The following is a 20,768-nucleotide window of genomic DNA, read 5'->3' on the forward strand; positions in this document are numbered from 1 at the left end:
ATGTGGACAGAATCTTTGCTGTGGTTACTGAAGGGATCCTGCAGCCCTGTGGAGAACAATGACTTTGACTTTTTTCAGAGGAGAGATGTGTTTTCCCATTCAAATATGGAAACAAAAAGCATTTTGATTGCATAAGGGACAATTCCCTGTACCATTGGTGTTCTCTCACTCCAATTTACTCGGGAAAATGGAAGTACTGTACCACTGATGGTAAGTGGGCTGCTTTTCCTCTTGGGGTACTTGGCTTCCCATGGGGGGGGACCCCAAATGTGTAGCCTAAGCCAGCTTTATGTCTTTTTTTTTCCCTAAGGATTTCTCATGTGTTCCCCTAACCTTGAGAATACTATTGAAAAAAAAAAAATCTCAGATACTTCATTTTTATTTTTTTAAAGATTTATTTTTATTGGAAAGGCAAACTACAGAGGAGGAATGAGAAAGATATTCCTTCCACTGACTCACTGCCCAAGTGGCCGCAATGGCCAGAGCTGAGCCGATCTGAAGCCAGGAGCCAGGAGCTTCTTCCAGGTCTCCCACGTGGGCGCAGGGTCCCAAGGCTTTGGACCGTCCTTGACTGCTTTCCCAGGCCACAAGCAGGGAGCTGGATGGGAAGTGGAGCAGCCAACATGAACTGGCACCCCATGGGATCCCATCACATGGAAGGCGCGGACTTGAGCCGCTAGGCTGCCATGTTCAGCCCTGCCCGCTCAGCTTTCTCACTCAAACTTTGCACTTTGTAGATCGCCGCCAGTGTGAGTTTCCCTTTGTCTACAAGGGCCAAACTTTCAATGAGTGCACACGCAAGGACAGTTTTTTCTTGAAGTATTGGTGCTCATTGACTCGAAACTACCAGGAAGATCAAGCTTGGAAGTATTGCTATTGAGGTAAGAAATTCCTGAGCACGGTGAGACAATGAGAGCTGAGAAGAGAATTTTAAAAATCGGAGGAAGGCAGAGCAATGTGGCGTGGAGACATGTGCTGGAGAGAGGATGCAGGGGAGGCTGGGATGAGGCGGAGAGGGGCAGGTGAAAGAGAACCGCAAGAAGGGAAGAGATGACAGAGAAGAAAGAGCAGAGAGAGTAAGCCACAAAAGCAAAATGAACAAAGGTAGACAGAGGGGAGTTACAATGCAAGAAGGAACAGAGAATGCAGAGTGAAAACGGAAGTGAGAGCAGTTGGCAGGGGAAGGAATTGAAGTCAAGAGAAGGAGGTCAGAGAGGAAAGTGAGGGACACACAGCAGTTAGACCACGAGTGAGAGAGAAGGGTTGGGGATGAGAGGCCTGGGAGGCAGGAAGGAGAAGAGAGACAAAGCGTTGTGTTCCAGGTGACTCCCGGGGAACATGGGTGGAAGTCATCGATGCCAACGTTGGATCATGTTCCATCCCTACATGCACACCTGCCACGGCCATGGTCGAGGTCGGCAGTCTGACCTGCACCCCGTGTGGGAAATCCAGCACCTCCAGCGTGGGGGTGAGGTCCTCTCCCTCAGCTCCACCGTGTTCCTGCTGTGCCTCAGGCTGCTCAATAAAGCTCTCTTGCTCTCTCTCTCTGCAGTCAGTGGTCTTGTTTTGTGTCCCCAGAGTAACCCGTGTCCATTGCAGGGCTGTGTCAGTGTGCCCGCTCATGAACTGTCTGTCACCATGCAGGGAGCAGGGTCATCTTTGTCCTCCATGAGCATGACAGGATTGGCTGACACTCAGTGTAAGCAGGGCATGTAAAATTCTATGACATTAAGGCAGCTACACATAAGGAACAGCAAACAGGTTTGCCATCTCATCTCTGCTGAGGAGAAAGGCTTTCCCCAAAGCATCCACATACTTGAACTTAGCAACTGAATTTCCACTCGTGACAGAAGGGACAACCCCACACTCCTGTGAACCCCCGACCAGCTTCACGTGTCTGCAGGCACCTTCATGGCTGGTGGAGGAACGCAGAAGAGTCGCACAGTTGGGCATCAATAGATCAAAATCCATACGCAAGAGACAGAGCCAGTGAGCACACCTGTGTTCTGAACAGCATCAGGACAAGGCTAAGGCGCTGACCTGTGAGAGCCCACACACACTGCCACACGGACACTAACACACAGACCAGGCCAGCTCCGTGTGTTTTCCTCCTAGAATTTCTCTTCCATGGCAGCTTTGTGGAGGCATAAATAGTGTGTGACCGACCTGACAGGGAGTACAACATTTGCAAAGCCACCACAATCTTGAAAATCAAGAACTTTCTTTCCCTCCTGTGAGAGCTTCTTCGTGGCCCTTTCCAGTCATTCCCTAGTGCCCAACTCTGGGCTCGCCCTCCTCCAGCACCAGAGGTCAGAGGTCATCCATAGGTCTGCTTTTTTTTTGCTTGAAAGTTAGAAAAAGATATCCCCTCTGCTGGTGCACTCTCCGGCTAGCTGCAATGGCCAACGCCATTAAAGGTGATCTGATTTAAAGCTGGAAGCCATGAACTTCTTCCAGGTCTCCCTCGCAGACACAGGTTTCCAAGGCTTTGGGCTGTCCTCCCCTGCTTTCCCAGGCCACAAGCAGGGAGCTGGATGGGAAGTGGAGCAGGTTGGACTAGAACCAGTGCCTAAATAGAAAACCAATGCCACAGACCAAGAATTAGCCTGCTGTGTGAGCGTTTCAGCCCCAAGTCTGCTTTCAATCTAATATAGATTAATGGGGATTTTTCCAAAATTTTGTATGGATGGACTTGCGCAGTGATCACCTTTGTCGGGCAGACTCCTCTTACTAAACTGATTATTTCGAAGTTCATCTCTGATGTGTTTTGGACTAGTGGTTCTTGATGACTAAGACACCTGTCTTCTGTATTGGATTCTCTGGGACTGAGACTCCAACTTCCTGCTCCCACAGACCTGAGTGGAGGCGATGATGGTTCGAGTCACTGGGTCCCTGCAACTTGTGTGGGAGCCCTTCATTGAGTTTCCAGCTCTCAATCCAAGCCTGGCTAAACCGCAGCTGCTGCAGGCCTTAAGAAACCAGTAGGCGGGAGTTCGTGTGTCTGTCTGTCTGTCTTTCAGGGTTGGCATACAAGAGGTTAAACTCCTGTTTGTGATACCACCATCTCAAACCAGTTAGTCCCACCTCTCCACTTCCCATCCAGCTCCCTGCTTGTGACCTGGGAAAGCAAAGGAGGAGGTCCAAGACCTTGGGACGCTGCCCGCATGTGAGAGGCCCGGAAGGAGCCAGGGGATGGCCATTTGGGGAGTGAATCAGCCAATAGAAGATCTTTCTGTCTCTTCTCTCCGTAAATCTTTCTTTCCAATAAGAACAAATAAATCTTTAAAAAGAAGAGGGGAAGATGTGACAGATACAGTTTGTATTCTAAACTGTCCTGGATTTGGATTCAGTCGTGTTTTATATGTACAGATGATATGTTACAAAAGCAATTTCTTTTTTAAATTCATTTTTATTGAAAGGTCAGATATACAGAGAGGAGGAACAACAGAGAGGAAGATCTCCTGTCCGCTGATTCAAAGTTACCACAATGGCCAGAGCTGCACTGATCCGGCGCCAGGGAGCCAGGAGCTACTTCTGGGTCTCCCACATGGGTGCAGGATCCCAAGGTCCTGGGCTGTCCTCAACTGCTTTCTCAGGCCACAAGCAGGGAGCTGGATCAGAGGCGGGACAACTGGTTTTAACCAGTGTCCATATAGGATCCTGGCATATTCAAGACAGGGGCCCCTAGCTACTAGGCTACCATGCCAGGACCCATTTCTTGTTAGAAAAAGATGACAATGATACAATAATAGGTGTTGCACCTCCCAACAACATATTGACCAGGTTGTGTTTATCCATTCCTCTTTTGACAAATACTTTAAATTGCCTTAAATTCCCCCTCCAGAGACACATAATAATTATGAAGTTCTTAGCACAGAGCAAGAAATACATAAACACATTTAGCAACATTAAATAAGGAAACCTAGACAAATGGCTTCCTAATGCCCTAATCAAAACAGACCTCCACTCAGAGACAGAGGGACTAGCCCCGGGGATAGGGGCTTGGGTCTGGAGGCTCAGGCCCATTGGAGAACTGGGGATGGGAAATGTTAGGTTGGGCCATGGGCTGAGGGTAGATTCTGTGGGGCATGTGTGGACCCACCTCTGTGGATCTGTAATTTCTGCCTATTTGCTTGGGAAATGGGGGTAGTGATGGACTGTGTTATTCATAACCATGGAACCTTTTGAAACTCATGGGTACTGAGGTTGGCTACACCCTGGGCTGGTCCAGGTTGTGGCAGCTGCAGGCACATCCAAGAATATGGTATGGGGCAGGCCAGGACACAACATCCACCACTCATCCATAGGTTGGGACAGGGGAGGTCGTCTGTGCCCGGTAAGGGCACGTGTGAGGTCAGGGTTTGGGGGTAGATCTGGTGTGGGAACTTGGGACACACCCCTTGTGGGCCATAGCTGCCACTGGTGAACATGTGATTCAGGCCTGGGTGTTGGTCACACTGGACAGGGTAGGTTTTGGTTTGACAAGAGGGTGGACCAGACAGGGTCAGTTAGGACCAGGCCAACCTTACTTCACTGACAAGTGCAGGAGCCAGGCTGGAATGTGGGGCATGCCGGGCTAGGTTATCATATCTACTGGTCTGCATGAGTCAGTGGGGTTGTATGAATACAGGACCAGGCTATAGCATTCATCAGAGTTGGGACTAATGGTGGGTTGGGGCAAGCCAAGCTGCAGCATCCAATGGCAAAGGTCAAGACAGAGGGCTATGCTAAGCTGGGTCAAAGCAACCACTAGCATACACAAGGTCTGGTTCTGAGATCAGACCCAGTTGAGGAGCTAAGGGGATACCCTGGCTAGATTGTGGTTCCCACTGGTAAGCAGGAGAGCTGGAATGGGGGTGGTGGTCTGCATTCTTCCTCGGCATGGATGTGGGGCATCAGACTGGGCAAGACTCCAGCACCCACTGGTGCTCATGAAAATCAGAGTGGGTGTAGAATAGGTTAGGCTAGGTCTCAGCTCCCACTGGGTCATGTGAGAGCTGAATCGGGCAGTGGACCAGGTGTGTCTAGACTGTAACACCCAACAGTAAGAACCAGAAATGGTATTGGCTGGTTGGGCAAGTGTTCCTGTCAGGACAAGAGGTAGACAGGACAAGAGGTGGCCTACAGGCCTGGCAGCGTGGCCCAGCAGCTAAAGTCCTCGCCTTGAATGCGCCCGGGATCCCATAGAGGTGCTGGTTCTAATCCCGGCAGCTCCACTTCCCATCCAGCTCCCTGCTTGTGGCCTGGGAAAGCAGTCAAGGACGGCCCAAAGCTTTGGGACCCTGCACTCATGTGGGAGACCTGGAAGAAGTTCCTGGCTCCTGGCTTCGGATCGGCATAGCATCGGCCATTGCGCTCACTTGGGGAGTGAATCATCGGAGGGAAGATCTTCCTCTCTGTCTCTCCTCCTCTCTGTACATCTGACTTTCCAATAAATAAATAAATCTTTAAAAAAAAAAGATTCATTTTTTGCAATACTTCTTCCTCCTTAAATCTGTCTTCTCTCTATATTCCAGAATATACTGCATGTTTCTTCAAGTTAACACCAAGTTTAAGGTCACTGGTTGCAGCTGGTGATGCTCAGTATATTTGTTGGAAATTTGTTTCATCTTGAAAATGCAGGACAGGGCCCGGAGCGGTGGCGCAAGTGGTTAAGTCCTCGCCTAGCACGCCCGGGATCCCATATGGGCGCCGGTTCTAATCCCGGCAGCCCCGCTTCCCTTCCAGCTCCCTGCCTGTGGCCTGGGAAAGCAGTCAAGGACGGCCCAAACCTTTGGGAACCTGCACCCACGTGGGAGACCCCGAAGAGGCTCCTGGCTTCGGATCGGCATAGTATCGGCCCGTTGCGCTCACTTGGGGAGTGAATCATCGGACGGAAGATCTTCCTCTCTGTCTCTCCTCTCTGTATATCCGCCTTTCCAATGAAAAAATAATAAAAATAAATCTTTAAAAAAAAAAAAAAAAAAAAAAAAGAAAATGCAGGACAGTTGATAAAGTTGCTGGTCACTCTTGCGGGTGCTGTCAAGTTATAAAACAGTTGGAAGCAAGGCCTGTCCTAGAGGTGCTGTTGCCTTGTTGAGGGAGACAGTACTGTGACGCAGGCGACGGTAGAATAAGGAGGCAGACAGAGGGGCTGTGCTACACGAAGGGAGATCAGCAGGACCAGGGGTCAGCAAGGGGCTCCACAGCTGGCACTGGGACCTGCGTGGTGAAGGGTGGTGTGGGAAGAACAGCACAGCTGGCACTGGGACCTGCGTGGTGAAGGGTGGTGTGGGAAGCACAGCACAGCTGGCACTGGGACCTGCGTGGTGAAGGGTGGTGTGGGAAGAACAGCACAGGCCAAACGTTCATACACAGTGAGTGGCACAGGTGAGGACAGAGACTGGACTCGGACGGAAGGAGGAGGAGACGCTCAGGGTTGTAGTTTCCAGTTGCTTTTGTCTCCCAGTTCCTTCCACTGCTCTCTAGACCCTTCATGCAGGCACTTGGGCCATTATCACGGAAATGCAAACAGAAACGCCTGGAAGTATCACAACAAGTGTGGGAATGGAGGCAGAGACAAGCAACCTGAAAACCGAAGTATTTTGGCTCCTGCACCACATACGAGACGCGAAGAAGCCCTGGCTCCTGGCTTCAACCCGTCCCCGCTCCAGCCGCTACAGGAATGAATCAGCAGATGGAGGTCCCTCTTGGACTCTCTCTCCATAACTCTGCCTTTCAAATAAATCTTTTTAAGTTGTTTAAAAGTATGGCTCAGTGCGTTAGCCTAGCAGCTAAAGTCCTCTCCTTGCATATGCTGGGATCCCATATGAGCACCAGTTATAATCCCAGCAGCCCCTCTTCCCATCCAGCTCTCTGCTTGTGGCCTGGGAAAGCAGTAGAGAAGGGCCAAAGCCTTGGGACCCTGTACCAGTGTGGGAGACCTGGAAGAAGCTCCTGGCTCCAGGCTTCGGATCTACTCAGATCAGGCCTTTGCAGCCGCTTGGGAAATAACTCAGCAGACAGAAGATCTTCCTCTCTCTCTTTTCCTCTCTATATATCTGACTTTCCAGTAAACATAAAATAAATATTTTTTTAAATTGCTTAAAAATAAATAATGTTGGACTACTCTTCCACCTGTGCAGCCCACAATCACCACACAACTTGGGGTCTGATTTTCCTCATTCTACCGCACTTTCTAGAGAAATTCTCAACCCCACAGGAGCTGACTTAACCTTACATCTGAGCTGGGAGTGCTCTGAAGGGTGACTACGCTATTTGCTTGACCAACTGGCAGGGAAATAAACACCCTAGGATGAGAAAACTCATACTTTAGATACAAAATATCAAGTTCTTGGAGCCAGGTATTGGCTCAATTGGCCAACCATGTGCCTGCATCCCATATGCATGCCAGTTTATGTTCTAGCTGCACCACTTCATATCCAGTTCCCTGCTTATGGCCTGGGAAAGCAGTAGAAAACAGCCCAAAGCCTTGGGACCCTGCACCCATGTGGGAGACCAGGAAGAAGTTCCTGGCTCCTGGCTCCTGGCTCCAGAGCTTCCGATCGACTCAGTTCTGGGGAATCAACCTGCACAATGTGGGAAGACCTTTCTCTGTAAATCTGACTTTCCAATAAAAATAAATGCATGTTTTAAAGCATTTAAAGCATTCTGTCTATGGCTATGAAGTTATGAGAAACTTAGGGAAGTTTTCCAGATCTCATATTCATTTTCTCAAAACTGTGTGCACTGGAGAATTCTGAGTGCCCTTTTAGCACTAATATTCCACTTTCAGTCTCAAAGCTCACATAAGTAACAGACATTTTATTAAAGTGTCAAATACATTTACTATACCTATAGCATCTCTCTCCGTTTTCCCTCCAATCTCCACTGCTCAGCGAGCCAGTGACAAATCACTCAAAAGGCTCTTGGTCAACACAGGCGCTGTGAGACCCAGGACCAGAGGTACTTTCTCAGGACAAAAGGACACGTGATGGCAGCAGCAATGGCAGCAGTAGCTCTGACCCCAAAACTGAAATGGGAAGCCACGGAGCTTCCGTTTTCAGCAAATCGGGGCTTAATAAAAGGGTGGATGGAGCATGTCTCATTTATCAACATGGGTCCTATTGCTTGGAATCTTGACATCAGCCTACACCTTGTCATAGCTGTACAGCCTCTGATCTCCACGGTGGCATTGGTGTCTCCTAATGAAGAAGACCAGTGTGTTAGAAAATCAGAGGAGAATTCAACCCTCCCACATCCCTGAAATTCCACCAGTCAGAGCCTCCCGGGATCTCCACAGTGACTGGGTTTCCAGCCTCTGACACCACCAGGTGTTCCATTTACCTCCAATGACCTCAAGTTTTCCTTCATAGCATCGAGTTGAACCATTGACACAAGGCAGAGAAGGAGCACTGGAACAGGTCCCCAAAGCTAGACAGGTTGGGCAGCGGTTACTGGATTGCACAATGGAATCTGAAGGAAGAAAAAGCCTGTCAAGGGCGTGGCCTGTCCTTTTAAATGTCTCTCCATGCTTCCTTGTCTTCCCCAAGTCTTTCCTGATGACGGCACTCTAATCAAGACCCATTCCTGCAGTCTCTCCAGCTTGCCCCAGCTGACATTCTTTGCTGCCAGAAGCCCACCCACGTGATCTCCAAGCTACATATTCAGGTGTAGACATACAAAGCTGAGACAGACACAGTTCCTGCTATCCAGCATCAAGTAAGTAACTACAATTCAGCCAAATAGGTTCCATGTTCAAGATACAATGGCAGAGGAATAGAGAACTACCTCAAAACCTAAAAGAATGGTGAAGTTTCAAAAAAATTTTTTCAAAGAGCTGAAACCTGAGTAGAGACAAAGACAGAAGTTACCAGTGTGAAAATGGGCAGTGCAGGGAGGGAGGGACCACAAGGAGCGAGATGTGGTGCCTATCAAGAACGTGGGAAGCTGGCAGAGTGCAGAAGAGGCGTGACCTTGGCTTACAGCCAACACTTACGTTCTGATGGCCAGGGCCATCTCCATGGCTAAGTATCTTGAGTTCCAGCCCCTGCTAGAACATAATAAACCTAGAGAGAACCGAGGGAAATTAAGTGGGAACAACAGGCCGAGCCTGTTACTATAGCTCTTGAGGCCAGAATGGGAACTGGGCTGCTACTCCACAGCAACGGGCAACTGATAACGGTCGCCCTGAAATGTCACCGCCTGTGCCTAGAAGGCAGGTACACTGCCATCTTCCTGCTTCAAAAAATGCAAAACCCAGGGCTGGCACTGTGGCACAACGGGCAAAAGTGCCACCTGCAGCAGGGCCATCCCATACAAGTGCCAGTTCAAATCCTAGCTGCACCACTTCTGATCCAGCTTCTTGCTAATGGGCCTAGGAAAACAGCACAGGATGGCTTATGTCGTTGGGTCCCTGCACCCATGTGGGAGACTCAAAAGACATTCCTGGCTCCTGGCTTCAGATCAGCCCAACTCTGACCATCACAGCCACTTGGGGAATGAAGCAATGAATGGAAAACTCCTTCTTCTCTGTCTTACCCCTCCCTGCCCCCCATCAAAACTCTGCCTTTCAGTAAATAAATCTTAATAAGTAAATAAATAACATAAAACCCAGGTTATACCCCAGCCCTCTGCAACATTCCTGTGCTCTGTGTACTGTTAAGATCCCGGGGTAATGATCCAGAGAAAGGACACATGAGCTCACAGGAACAGAGACAGGAAAGCCATCATTCCTGGGGACCCGTCGGCTTCTCTAACCACCTCTTCCTCCTCCGGGTTACCTGCGTAAGTTGAAAGATCCCCAAAATGACGTATCTCCTCTCTGTTGTTGCATAACATATCCTCACAGTAGTTACTGTAGGATATCGCCACCAGATCAGGGGGTGCGGAGTGCTGTATGAACGTTATGGACTCCATTGAGCCATGGGTACAGCCTTTGCTGCCCACAAGGGCCGTCTTGGTCCCTGTTGGGAGACAGGAGGTGGGTCACCAGGTGGCGGGAGTGGCGATGGCCATGCAGCTCCCCTCCACCCCACTGCCCGCTCTTATTTTACCTGCTTTAATCACTATCATGCTTTCATGGCAAAGTGCTCCACTGTCACAAGTCTCAATCTCCTTTGCAGTCCAATTAAATGTCTTGGACAAGCCCGCTCCCACTTGCATGGTCATACTCTTCTGGCAGCTCAAACTATGGGCCGCTAGGGAGAAAAGCAGAGGGGTGAGCACCTGTCCTCCCCGGGGAGGGGAGTCAAAGACACCAGCTAGCGCCACAAACCCATCAGCTGGGATGCAGCAGAGCCTCCCGATGCCCCACCCCCACATACCCGTCCCACGCGCCTCCCCCATGTACATGTCCCCACACCTCTCCCACCCCACATACATGTCCCACAGGCTCCCAGGAGGACGAGGAAGAGTAAATCCCACAAGTGAAAACCTCTCATGACTTCTCTCGGGGAAGGGAGGAAGAGCAGGTTGAGACCTGTGAGACGGGGTGGAGAGAAGGCCAAGTTCAAGCCCACGGAGTGACACGACCCCTCGAGGGCTGACCAGGGAGCAGCGGGAGATGCTGCGGCCCACGGTCTCTCAGATCCTGCTTCAGGACAGGCAAGCTCTCCCGGTTAGGATGCCTCGGTTTCCGCCAGCGTTAACCACTCAGGGAATCCGGGCCCCAAAAGCATCTTCCCCCTCAGGCCCCAGAGCCCAGCCCCTACTTTCTTGAAGCTTCACTCCCACCACCCGTTCCCCTCGCAGAATCGGGGATTTGCCTCGAATCTGGAAGTCTGGGTTCCAGACCCCTTTCTGTGCCCGCGTGGCCCCGGCTTCAGCCAAGGCCGCAGGACCCCTAACCGTCGCCGGACTCGGAAACAGCTACCTGTCCCCGACCCCCACCCCCGCCACCATCCAGGGGCCTTCTTCTTCTCCCTCAGGATCCAAAAACCCGTCTCCCCAACCTCCTTTTCCTCTTTTAACGAGTAAAACTCTTGTCGGCATCCAAATGAGCATACCAACGCCTCGCGACGCCAAAAGAACAATCTCGAATGCCTTCTCGCCCAACGGGTATTTGGCTCTATATAGTCAGTCGTCCGGACGCACGGAAGGCGGGACCAGCATCTACCCAAGAGGACACTCGAAGCCCTATTGGGCGATGCAGAAGCATCTGATGAGCTCATTGGAGGAACTTGAAGACACTCTGAACGTCCATCCCCCACCCATCCCAAAAACGCGAAATGTGCGCATGCGTACAAGGCAAGTTGGGGAAGCAAGTTAGCTGAAAGTGGACTCAGTGGCATCTCGACCCATAACCAAAGACTGACTTCACCCCTTCCTTTCTTCAGTCCGTGTTGTCTCTCCTTCAGCCTCACGAAAGGTCGAACTCTTAGCCCTTACTGGCTCAACTTAGGTTTGCAGTCTGGCCCTTGCCCCCGACAAGCTGCGCAGTCCTCAAGGCCTTGGAGTTCATGTGCCCCCTCACTTGGCACCTGCAATGGCCAGGCGGCCCCCTCTAAGGGTCACTGCCCTGTGGCCAGCGGGAGGCTGTGGGGAGCCAAGCTCCGAGCAGCGGGCACGAGTGGCTTGCGGCCATCACAGTGCCCTGTCTGCTTGCCTTGTCCATGCGTTGAGACAGACACAACATTCGGGTTCCTTGTGCGCGGGCAGGAGTTCTTTTCCATGCGTCTTCATGTAAGCCTTGCAGGTATAACGTAACAGGTCCACTCTGCACTTTCAGAATTGGAGTGTTCCTGAGTTACAATGGCAGTGAATTTTTTTAAACATTTCTTTTTATGCAAAAGACAGATTTTACAGAGAGAGAGAGAGAAGGAGAGTTAAAGAGATCATCTATCCGCTGGTTCACTCACTCCCCAAATGGCCACGGGGGCCAGAGTGAGTCAATCCGAAGCCAGGAGCCAGGAGCCTCAGCTGGGTCTCCCATGAGACTGCAGGGCCCCAGGGCTTTGGGCTGTCATCTGATGCTTCCCCAGGCCACAAGCAGGGAACTGGATGGGAAGTGGAACAGCCGGAACACAAATCGGCACCCATATGGGATGCTAGCATCACAGGGCGGAGGATTGGGGTGATTCTTCACCTTGCAGATCCCAGCTAGGAAAGATGGTGGAATAAGAAAGGGCTTGGGGTGGGTACTTGGCTTAACAGTGTAGAACCCGCCTGCAATAGCTCATCCTGTGTTGGGCCACTTTCTGTTAGTGGCCACAATAGGAAATAGCAAGTGGCGGCTCATGGAGTGGATGTGCTGATTTTTCTGATTGTTTGCTTGCTTTTTCAATTTTTTTTTTTATCTTAAAAGCAGAGTTACAGAGAGGAGAGAGAGAGAAATGAAGAGTGGGAGGGAGATTCTTCCATCCAACAGCTGGGACTGTGCCAGGCTAAAACCAAGAGCTCAGAGCTGTTTCAGGGTCTCCCAGGTGGGTGCAGGAGCTCAAATACGTGAGTCAGCTTTCACTGCTTTCCCAGGCACATGAGCAGGGAACTGGACTGGAAGTGGAGCAGTCCAGATGTGAACCTGCAGCCACATGGGATGCTTGCGCTGCAGGTGGCAGCTTAACTTGCTGTGCCACAGCTCTGACCGCACGCTTCAGCTAACCATGTGGAAGACCCTGGATTGTGTTCCGGGCTCCTGTCTTTGGCCTAGCCTAACCCAGACTGTTGGGCACATTTGGGCAGTAAAACAGTGGGTGAGAGATATTTCTCTTTTTTTTCTGTATGCAATGAATATAAATTTTTTAAAAATACATATAACTTGATAGTTTAAAAAATCAAGAAACTTAAAATGATTTTTAAAATACTAGGGCCAGTTAATACAAATATTAAGAGACAGCAACTTCACTAGGTTACTTTGGAAAGACTATTATGTCCTAATGGAGCTCATCAAAAATGTTTGTAAAATTAAATAATCATCTGGGGCTGATACATTGGCTCAAGTGGCTAGTCCTTGCCGTCCAAGTGCAAGCATCCCATATGGGCACCAATTCAGGTCCCACCTGCTCCACTTCCCTCCAGCTCCCTGTTCTATGGCATGGGAAAGCAGTATGGACCTCTATCTGTCCTTCTCTCTGTAAATCTCCTTTTCCAAACAAAATAAATAATTTTGTTTTAATTAATCATGGGCCCAGAGTGATGGCCTAACAGATGTGCCAGGATCCCATAGGAGCACCAGTTCATGTGTTGGCTGTTCCACTTCCCATCCAGCTCCCTGCCTGTGGCCTGGGAAAGCAGCCAAGGATGGCCCAAGGCCTTGGGACCCTGCACCTGCATGGGAGACCCAGAAAAAGCTCCTGGCTTCAGACTGCTTCTGACAGATCAGGGTGTCTGCAGAGAGGGAAGATGACAGGACCTTGGGAGCCAGTCTGTCCCTCCATGCCAGTGACAGTAGTCACATCCCAAGGCACAGTCTAGGTGTCCAGGTTCAGGAGGAGGTGAAGGCCCAAGCCCCACCCACGCAGTTCACCCTGTTTCTTTTTGGGCAACTCCAGGGAGTTCCTCCTGTCAGGTGTGAGAGCCACAGAGGGATGGCCTGTCCCTGCTTCCATCTCTCAACTTGAAGACCCTCATCTATACCCCCAACCCCAGCTGATCCACCACAAGACACCCCATGAACTCCTGTGCCCCTGCACAAATCCAATCTGGTAACCGGGTCATTTCCTGCACCCAAGCCTCAGCCCCACCAGCACTCCTGTTCGGGATAATGTCTCTTCATCCCCTCTGCCCACCAGGTCTGCTTGGACCCCTGTGATCCCCTCCCTGCGCAGAGGTCCAGCTGAGACCCCACCCTCCTCCTAAACCCTTCCCAGGCAATGCTGAGGAACATCTGTGGACAGCGGCAGCCTCACCCTGTCCGCAGACTTTGGCACACATGGTGCCCTCTTGCTTGCCGGGCTCCACTTCCCCTCAGCCCGAGGGCCTCCAACCCAGTTCACAGACCTCCTCTTCATCTGCCTAGGACACCAGCAACTTCTCTTTCTGAGCCTCTCCAAGTCCCCAAGCCCTGACCCCGTCCCCATTCCTCCCAGAACTCCCAGCAGGGACAAGGGCCACACTTCCAGGGTCTCCTCACTTCAGCCAGCTCCTGGACTTCCGGTCATGGAACCCTGGCATCTCTGTCATCGGCCCCACCTTCAATGCGCCCAAGCCAGCCTCTACACAGAGGAGAGCACGTCAGATAACTCAGAGCTCTCATTGTTAACACTCCCAGGGGTTGGATGATCTGAGCAGATGAGGAAACTGAGGCACCGAGAGCATGCTCACCAGGAAGCTAGAACTGCCAATATGTTCTCTGCCCTCCCCACACGGATTCCTTCTGCGTCGTGGTGGCAACTGTCCACCTCTGTGGGTCGAGAGTGAGGCATGAAGGCAAGTAAGGACTTTGCAGTGGCCCCGGGTCACTCGGGAGTATGTGGCCTTCTTAAAGGCACCAGGATTTTCTTCCCGATTTTGCAAGCTTGGTTATGGTGATCCTAGACCCAGGTAAAAATGTCATCCAGGCAGTAGAGAGGGTGGGAGTCATGCGAGAGCCAGGGTTACTCCAGGTCAAGTTTATAGATCAGGAATACTGGAAGCAACCTGTCCCTCCCAGCAGGACAAAGGCAGGTGTTCCCCACCAGCTGTCCACAATGAGCCACACACAGCTCAGCCCACTGCCACTTTCTTCCCATCTAACAACAACAGATCCACTGCTGCCCCCGTGTCAGCATAGGACTTGGTCCCCCGGGCTGAGTACCCAGGACTCACCTGGCTTACAACTGCAGTCCTCACTCACACTCACGGGTCCAATTTCCTTGGTCCCGTTGAGCAGGTGGCAGCCTGGTTCAGGCATGCAGCCCTGAACTCTCAGTTTGGAGATGATGCCCGCTGGGTGGGTGAGAGACAGGCACACATGGGGATGGAGATGTTGCCAGCAACATCTCCCACCCAAGAGTGGGGCACAACTCCCACAAGCCAGTGCCTCCTCTGGGCACCCATGCACATCCCCCACACACACCCAGACTTTCACTGAGCACCCTACTGCACGCCCCACATTTACCGTCCACAGAGCCCGTGACCCGGCCTCACCTCCGTGGAGCCTGAGGATACCACTGTAGCAGTGTGGCTGCCCCACGGGACACACCTGCTGCGGAGTGGTCTCCAGGCAATCCTGTTTAGACAGGCAGACAGGACACCGCTCGGTCCCTGGCACTGAGAAGCGAGTTGACAGATGCAGTGGGTGCTGCTGGCAGGGCTCTGGGATAGGATCAGGTACCTCTCTGTGCCCCACAGTGCTGGCCCCAAGAATGCACCTGCTTGGTCTCCCCAGCGTGACACCCCCCCCCCCACACACACACACACTTGGCTATTGGCAGGGAGCTGAGGCAAAAGGGAAGCAGCCAGAGTACCAGTCAGCACTCATATGGCATGCAGCCTTTACCACTGTGCCCAAATCCCAGCCCCTTGTTATTTGTTTTCGGTTTTGTTTTTTGAAAGGCAAAGTCACAGAAAGGAAGAGACAAAAAGTGAGATGTGCCATTCGCTCATTCACTCCCCAAATGTTCTGAACAGCCAGAGTTGGGCCAGGTGGAAGCCAGAAGCTTGGAACTCCACCCTGGGTGGCAGGAGCCCAAGCACTGAGGCTGTCCTTAGAGGCCGACAAAGGTGCATCAGTAGGGAGCCCGATGGCGAATGGACTTAGCTCTTGGGCCAGGACATGAGGACCCTTTAGATCTTGCCTTGCCGTAAGCAAGCCGTAAGGAAGGGGATGGAGCCTTGTGAAATGGTCCCGGCTCACCACCCGCTGTCTCAAGCCACTGGCAGAACTTAAAGTTCTGATTCTCCCCTCTGCCTCACAGCCAGGGTCCTGTCCCTTCTCCCTCACACCCAGGGCTCCAGCCCCAGCCCTCTCCTTACCACCCCTTTCACATGTGCCCCCCCCCACCCTCTCAGGAGTGGTAGTTGTGGTCCCCAGTGGGAAATGGCTGGGTTTTGGGGGACCCCATGTCTTCCCGGCCTGGCCTCTGTCCCTCATTGGCTTTCTATTTCTTTCTTTGCTTTAAGATGAGTTTATTTTTCAACATGCCCGGACTTCTCACTACCCCCACGAGCCTGACTACCACCCGGGAAGCCACAGCTGACACTGGCACCAGGACAGGGTGGTGACTGAGGCTGTGTAGCTGACAAGAGCTGGGGTATTCCTGGATTACCCAAAACCCTTTGCGGGAAGGAGATAGGAGCAGGGGGCATGCCAGCAAACCACAGCCACTGTCCCTGGCCACTCCTGCTACGGGAATTCTCCTACAGAGTCTGACTCACAGCTACCAGCCAGCCTGTGGGAGAGCGACTCAGAGGAGCCCCGGTGCTAGCGGTAGGGACGTCTTTTCAGTGACTGGATGCAGTCCCCATGCTTTGGACCATGCTCTATGGTTTTCCTAGGCCATAGGGCGGGGGGTGGCAGGCAAGGACTTGGACCATCCCCTGCTGCTTTCTCAGGCCACAAGCAGGGAGCTGGATGGGAAGTGGAGCAGCTGAGTCTCAAGCAACCTATATATAGCCAGCCCTTGAACGCTATTTAAATTCTACCAGTCAAGTGAACGTTTTGGGCAGCGATCATGACATCATATCAGAATGTCCGCGTTCGTGTCCCAGCCTGGCTCCCAATTCCAGCTTCCCGTTAATTATGCAAATCCCTGGGTCCCTGTACACACACACACACACACACACACGGGAGACCTGGCCTGAGACCCTGGCTGGCTCAGTCCCTCTGGGAGTCAATCAGGAAATGAAAAACTCTCTCTTGCTCACTCTGTAACTTTACCTTTCAAATAAATAAATAAGCTTTTAAAGAAAATAAGCTAAAATGGTCGTTCTCCAAGGAGCCCCTTGCCCCGAGAGCTCATGCCTCCCAGGGGACAGCCTGCACCGTGCCAGCTTCATCCTGCCGAGGCCAAGGCTCAGGAAAACACAACTTCCTTGGGCTTCCCTGGCCGTCCACTGCCTCCTGTCCCCTCGGCTAAGTGCCTGCAGCAGCTGATTAGGTCTCTGCAGTGGCTGGCCTGCTGTGACTTTTTTTTTATCCGTGGAGTGACGCATTTTAGCTCAGCGAGACCCAAGTTGGGAGAGAGAAGGCAAGGATGTGAAATCGCGTTCCCAGGCAGGAGCCAGCCAATCCTGAGAAGACAAGGCGGCCTCTGCCTGGCCCAGGTCTCTCTCATCCCTCAGGTGTCAGCGAGGCTGGCTGGGGATGTGGCCTGGGTACTGTGACAGACACTTTGGTTGACACCTGGGAGTTGCCTCCCTTTGGGCAATCAGGGCTTATGGTTACAGACCAGACTTCCCGGGGAGGGGGCTGCATTTCCTGGAGATGCTTTCACCACAAGGTTTGCCACAAGGCAGGAAGGCCCTGGGGTTCACCCCGGAAGCGGATTTCACCCAGAGGAGCAATCTAGCGACAGGTGTGCCGTGGCAAAGCTTATTTAGAAAAGGTGAGAGAACACACACATCCGGAATGGATGGGCAAGAAGAGAAAACCTGGCATTGGGGGGGGGGGGATGCAGTTACAGTGCCTGGTCTCCTCCAGGTCATTGCAGGAGTCGGGACAAGCCAGCTCCTGCCAGTTGCCAGTCTTTTATGAGGCCATGTGGTGGCTCCCCCACGTCCCAGGAAAGGCGGATTTGTCCCCAGGTAGGCGGATAGGATTACAGGCAGGGAGGGGTGACAGGAGGCCATCTTGCAGCGTAAGGTCCTAACTTTGCTGCCTGCCTCACCCCCATCACCCTGGTCAGCGTGCGCTGCACCCTGGGGCTGACACTGGATCCTGGTGGGGTGCCAGGCACTTAGGTGGGAGGGCCCTGCAGGCCTGCCATGGCGTCTGGTGTCTCTCCTCCCCTGGAGCAGGAACATTTCGTTCAGCTGGCACGGGGCAGGGGCAGGGACTTCGCAGCCATGCTAGAGAGACCAAGACTCGCGTCCCCCTGTTTGTTGCTCCAAAGAGGGAGCCTGACTGGAGACGGGGAGACACCGCAGTCCAGTGTTGGGGAAAACATCCACGACGGTCGCCCCATTGGTGGGAATGTGTGGTGATGGAAGGATCCACGAGGGGGCACCCTTCTGCCAAGACCTGCAAGCTTGTTAGGGTCAGGGGGTGCGGGGCAGAGCGGCCACCGCTGACTGCTCAGAGATGATGGCAGTCATTCCAGGGGCTCCCGGGGTCCTGGCTGCAGCCTCGGGGAAAGGGGGTTGAGTAGGTCCAACTTCCGAGGCACTGTAACCGTCCACGTGTGCAGAAATTTGCTGTGGATGGAATCACATTCTCATTTGCAAGTGCATCTGCTGCATCCCACAGCAACAAGCTAAATTCCTGAACTGAGCCAAAGCCAGGAGCCTGGAATTCCATCTGGGTCTCCCACTGTGGGAGCAGGAGCCCAAGAGATTTGTGCCACCTCCCACTGCTTTTCCAGACCCATTAGCGGTGAGCTGGATCTAAAGTGAAGTAGTCGGGACTCTAGCAGGCACCTGTGTGGGATGCCAGCACTGAGGGCCGTGCCACAGCACCAGTTGGTATTCTGTTGGATTCCCAGGACTGGAAGTGGAGCAGCCTGGCCTCAAACCTGCCCTCTAGTGGTGGGTTAAGCCCACTGCACTACAACGTTGGCCCCTAATGTAATTTTTCAGCATTATTTTGAGTGTGTTCCGTTTACTCTGGATTGGCTCTCTTGGTTATAGCAGTTATAAAAAGCTGACATATGAGGAGCTTGACACAACCCTGTCTGGGAAGCAGTGGCGTGACCCTGCGGTCTCTCAAGTGTGCGTGTCACATTGACGATCCTGGTCTTTCTTGGACTGCGGGATTTTTGCGATGACCCAGTCAGTGGCGTCAGTTGGATGCGGGGGCTCTCACTGCGGGGTAGGCAGTTACCTTCCACCTGTCCGCTCACCCCAGGACTTGGGATTTCCTTGCCCGGACCTGAAATTCCCCCTCATTAAGTGCCTCCCTAGTGGACATCAAGGGGTTACTCTGGCAGTAGCCAATGAGTGGCTTCAGGAGCTGGCAGTGAGAATGAGCTGTGCCACCCCACCAAACTAGCCCAAAATTAGAGCACAGGGGAGGCAAGGACACCAGGGTCCTGGTGGCACCTGCATTTAGGTCACTGCTGGGGAATCGGTCTCAGTGCCCGCTCCCTTGTTATCAATCCATCCTGGAGGAGCAGGGGTGCCCATCAAGGAGGCTGAAAACAACACCCTTGTCCCCTGCTGAAAGAACACCCCTGTGCCTGGCGTAACAGAGGGGCTGTCTGCCCTGCGGAAGGGTTTGGCCACACCGGTGTGTATACAGCATTAGCTGCAGGTGCACCGGCATTGCACAGGGGTCTCTGTCCTTCCAATGAAACCGGAGAGCAGTGTGGCTGCTGCTGCCACCCCTAGGGACATCCACTTCTGAGCCAGCCCAATGCTGTTGAATTAGGTTTCAAGTGCAACCAGACAGAGCACTACTTGGAGGGTGGTGGGTATGTGTTGAAGAGCTAGGGAGATCTTTCCAGAACTACATATCTGGGACGTATTCCTGTGGCAAAGGGCACAGGCTCTGCCCCGCCATGGGCTGCTTCAATGCAGACAGAAATAAGAGCACACAGGAGATGTGCACTCCATGGTGCGATGCCCAGGAGTGAGACACTCTGTCCCCCTACCACACATCAAGTAGCTGCTACTCACCAGCCAGCCGGGGCTGGCAGTGCCCAGGCCATCCCCAGAGACTGTAGTTCCAGCAGCCTTTTGTGACAGCTACTATCCTCCCTGAGGGGCTCATTCTTAATGGGTTCAGTACAATGGCTCATGGTTAAATCCTTGCCTCGAATGCATCACTGGGATCCCATATGGGCAGTGGTTCATATCCTGGCTTCTCCATATCCCACCCAGTTCTCTGCTTGTGGCCTGGGAAAGCAGTGGAAGATGGCCCAAAACCTTGGAACTCTGTACCCACATGAGAGACCTGGAAGAAACTCCTGGCTCCTAGGTTCAGATCAGCTCAGCTCTGGCCATTGAAACCACTTAGAATATCAACCAGCAGATGGAAATATTTCCATCCCTCCTTTTCTCTGTAAATCTGCCTTTCCAATAACAATACATAAATCTTTCATGGAAAAAAAAAGTAGACCCGCAGGTGCAAAGATCTCCCTTACCAGTCCCCATTCCAGCACGCCCAGCCCTTCCTTGATCCCCGTGCTGGGAGCAACAACCCCTCCATCTCCCTAGCATTTCACCCACAGTCATCTCGCTTTCCCTCCCAGGGCCTGAACTCTTCCACTATGCCAAGCCCTCCAGCTCCTTCCCTTTCCCAATCCCTTGGCCAGTGGGGTTCAGGGTCCACATCTCCTTGGGGTTCACCTGCTGGCGCAGGCCAGAGTGGCCCCCGTGGGCCTGTCCTCAGCTCCCCCTCTCTCCACCCTGGGACCCTGCCCAGCATAGGAGTGATGGAGGAAAGCGGTCTCCTCTCCCATCCTCACTGTCCCCTTGAGCCGGGACCACTGCTGGTATGCTCAAACAAACCGTTTCTCTCCTAGGAGCAGCAGCCAAATGACCTCACAGAGTTCCAGCCTTCATCTTCCAGCCCGCAGTAAGCAGCATCCACCCTTGCCGTCACTCCTGGGGTCCCTGACCCTTTCTCAGGATTACATGAAACAGTCCAGAGGACCCTGACCAGCCAGCTCAGCCCTGACCTGTGGAGCCCAGGTCACCTCCTCCAGCTTACTTGACCCCAGATGGCTGAAGGGTCTCTCCCTAGACATGGCCTCTCTCCCCTACTGCTGACC

At 52.5% G+C, this 20,768-nt stretch overlaps 1 protein-coding gene and 1 long non-coding RNA gene across 2 annotated transcripts; both read right to left on the reverse strand.

Annotated features, from left to right (window-relative positions):
* Positions 1-7,806: 7,806 nt before the first annotated feature.
* TEX101 (testis expressed 101) lies at positions 7,807-11,034 on the reverse strand. Its single transcript, XM_040976213.1, has 6 exons — positions 10,932-11,034; positions 10,361-10,459; positions 10,035-10,178; positions 9,762-9,944; positions 8,326-8,454; positions 7,807-8,183 (listed from the first exon to the last, which is right to left on the reverse strand). The coding sequence occupies exons 1-6, from the start codon at positions 10,981-10,983 to the stop codon at positions 7,912-7,914; spliced, it is 879 nt and encodes a 292-aa protein (XP_040832147.1). The 5' UTR covers positions 10,984-11,034; the 3' UTR covers positions 7,807-7,911.
* Positions 11,035-13,289: 2,255 nt separating this feature from the next.
* LOC121153606 lies at positions 13,290-15,167 on the reverse strand. Its single transcript, XR_005883432.1, has 3 exons — positions 15,046-15,167; positions 14,725-14,844; positions 13,290-13,305 (listed from the first exon to the last, which is right to left on the reverse strand). It is a non-coding gene; the product is annotated as an uncharacterized LOC121153606 (long non-coding RNA).
* Positions 15,168-20,768: the final 5,601 nt, after the last annotated feature.

This window comes from Ochotona curzoniae, unplaced genomic scaffold (assembly GCF_017591425.1).
Source record: "Ochotona curzoniae isolate NIBS_2020 unplaced genomic scaffold, NIBS_Ocur_1.0 contig_2699, whole genome shotgun sequence".
In the NCBI taxonomy this organism is placed as follows: Eukaryota; Metazoa; Chordata; class Mammalia; order Lagomorpha; family Ochotonidae; genus Ochotona; species Ochotona curzoniae.

Bases quoted from the DNA above. Each gene is read 5' to 3' on its own strand.
- TEX101 (XM_040976213.1), bottom strand. From the start codon at position 10,983: ATGCTCATTTGGATGCCGACAAGAGTTTTACTCGTTAAAAGAGGAAAA. The intron at 9,945-10,034 runs GTAAAATAAGAG...GTCTCCCAACAG, and splicing joins CATGATAGTGATTAAAGCAG to GGACCAAGACGGCCCTTGTG. The intron at 8,455-9,761 runs GTAACCCGGAGG...TTCTTCCTTCAG, and splicing joins GGATCTTTCAACTTACGCAG to ATTCCATTGTGCAATCCAGT.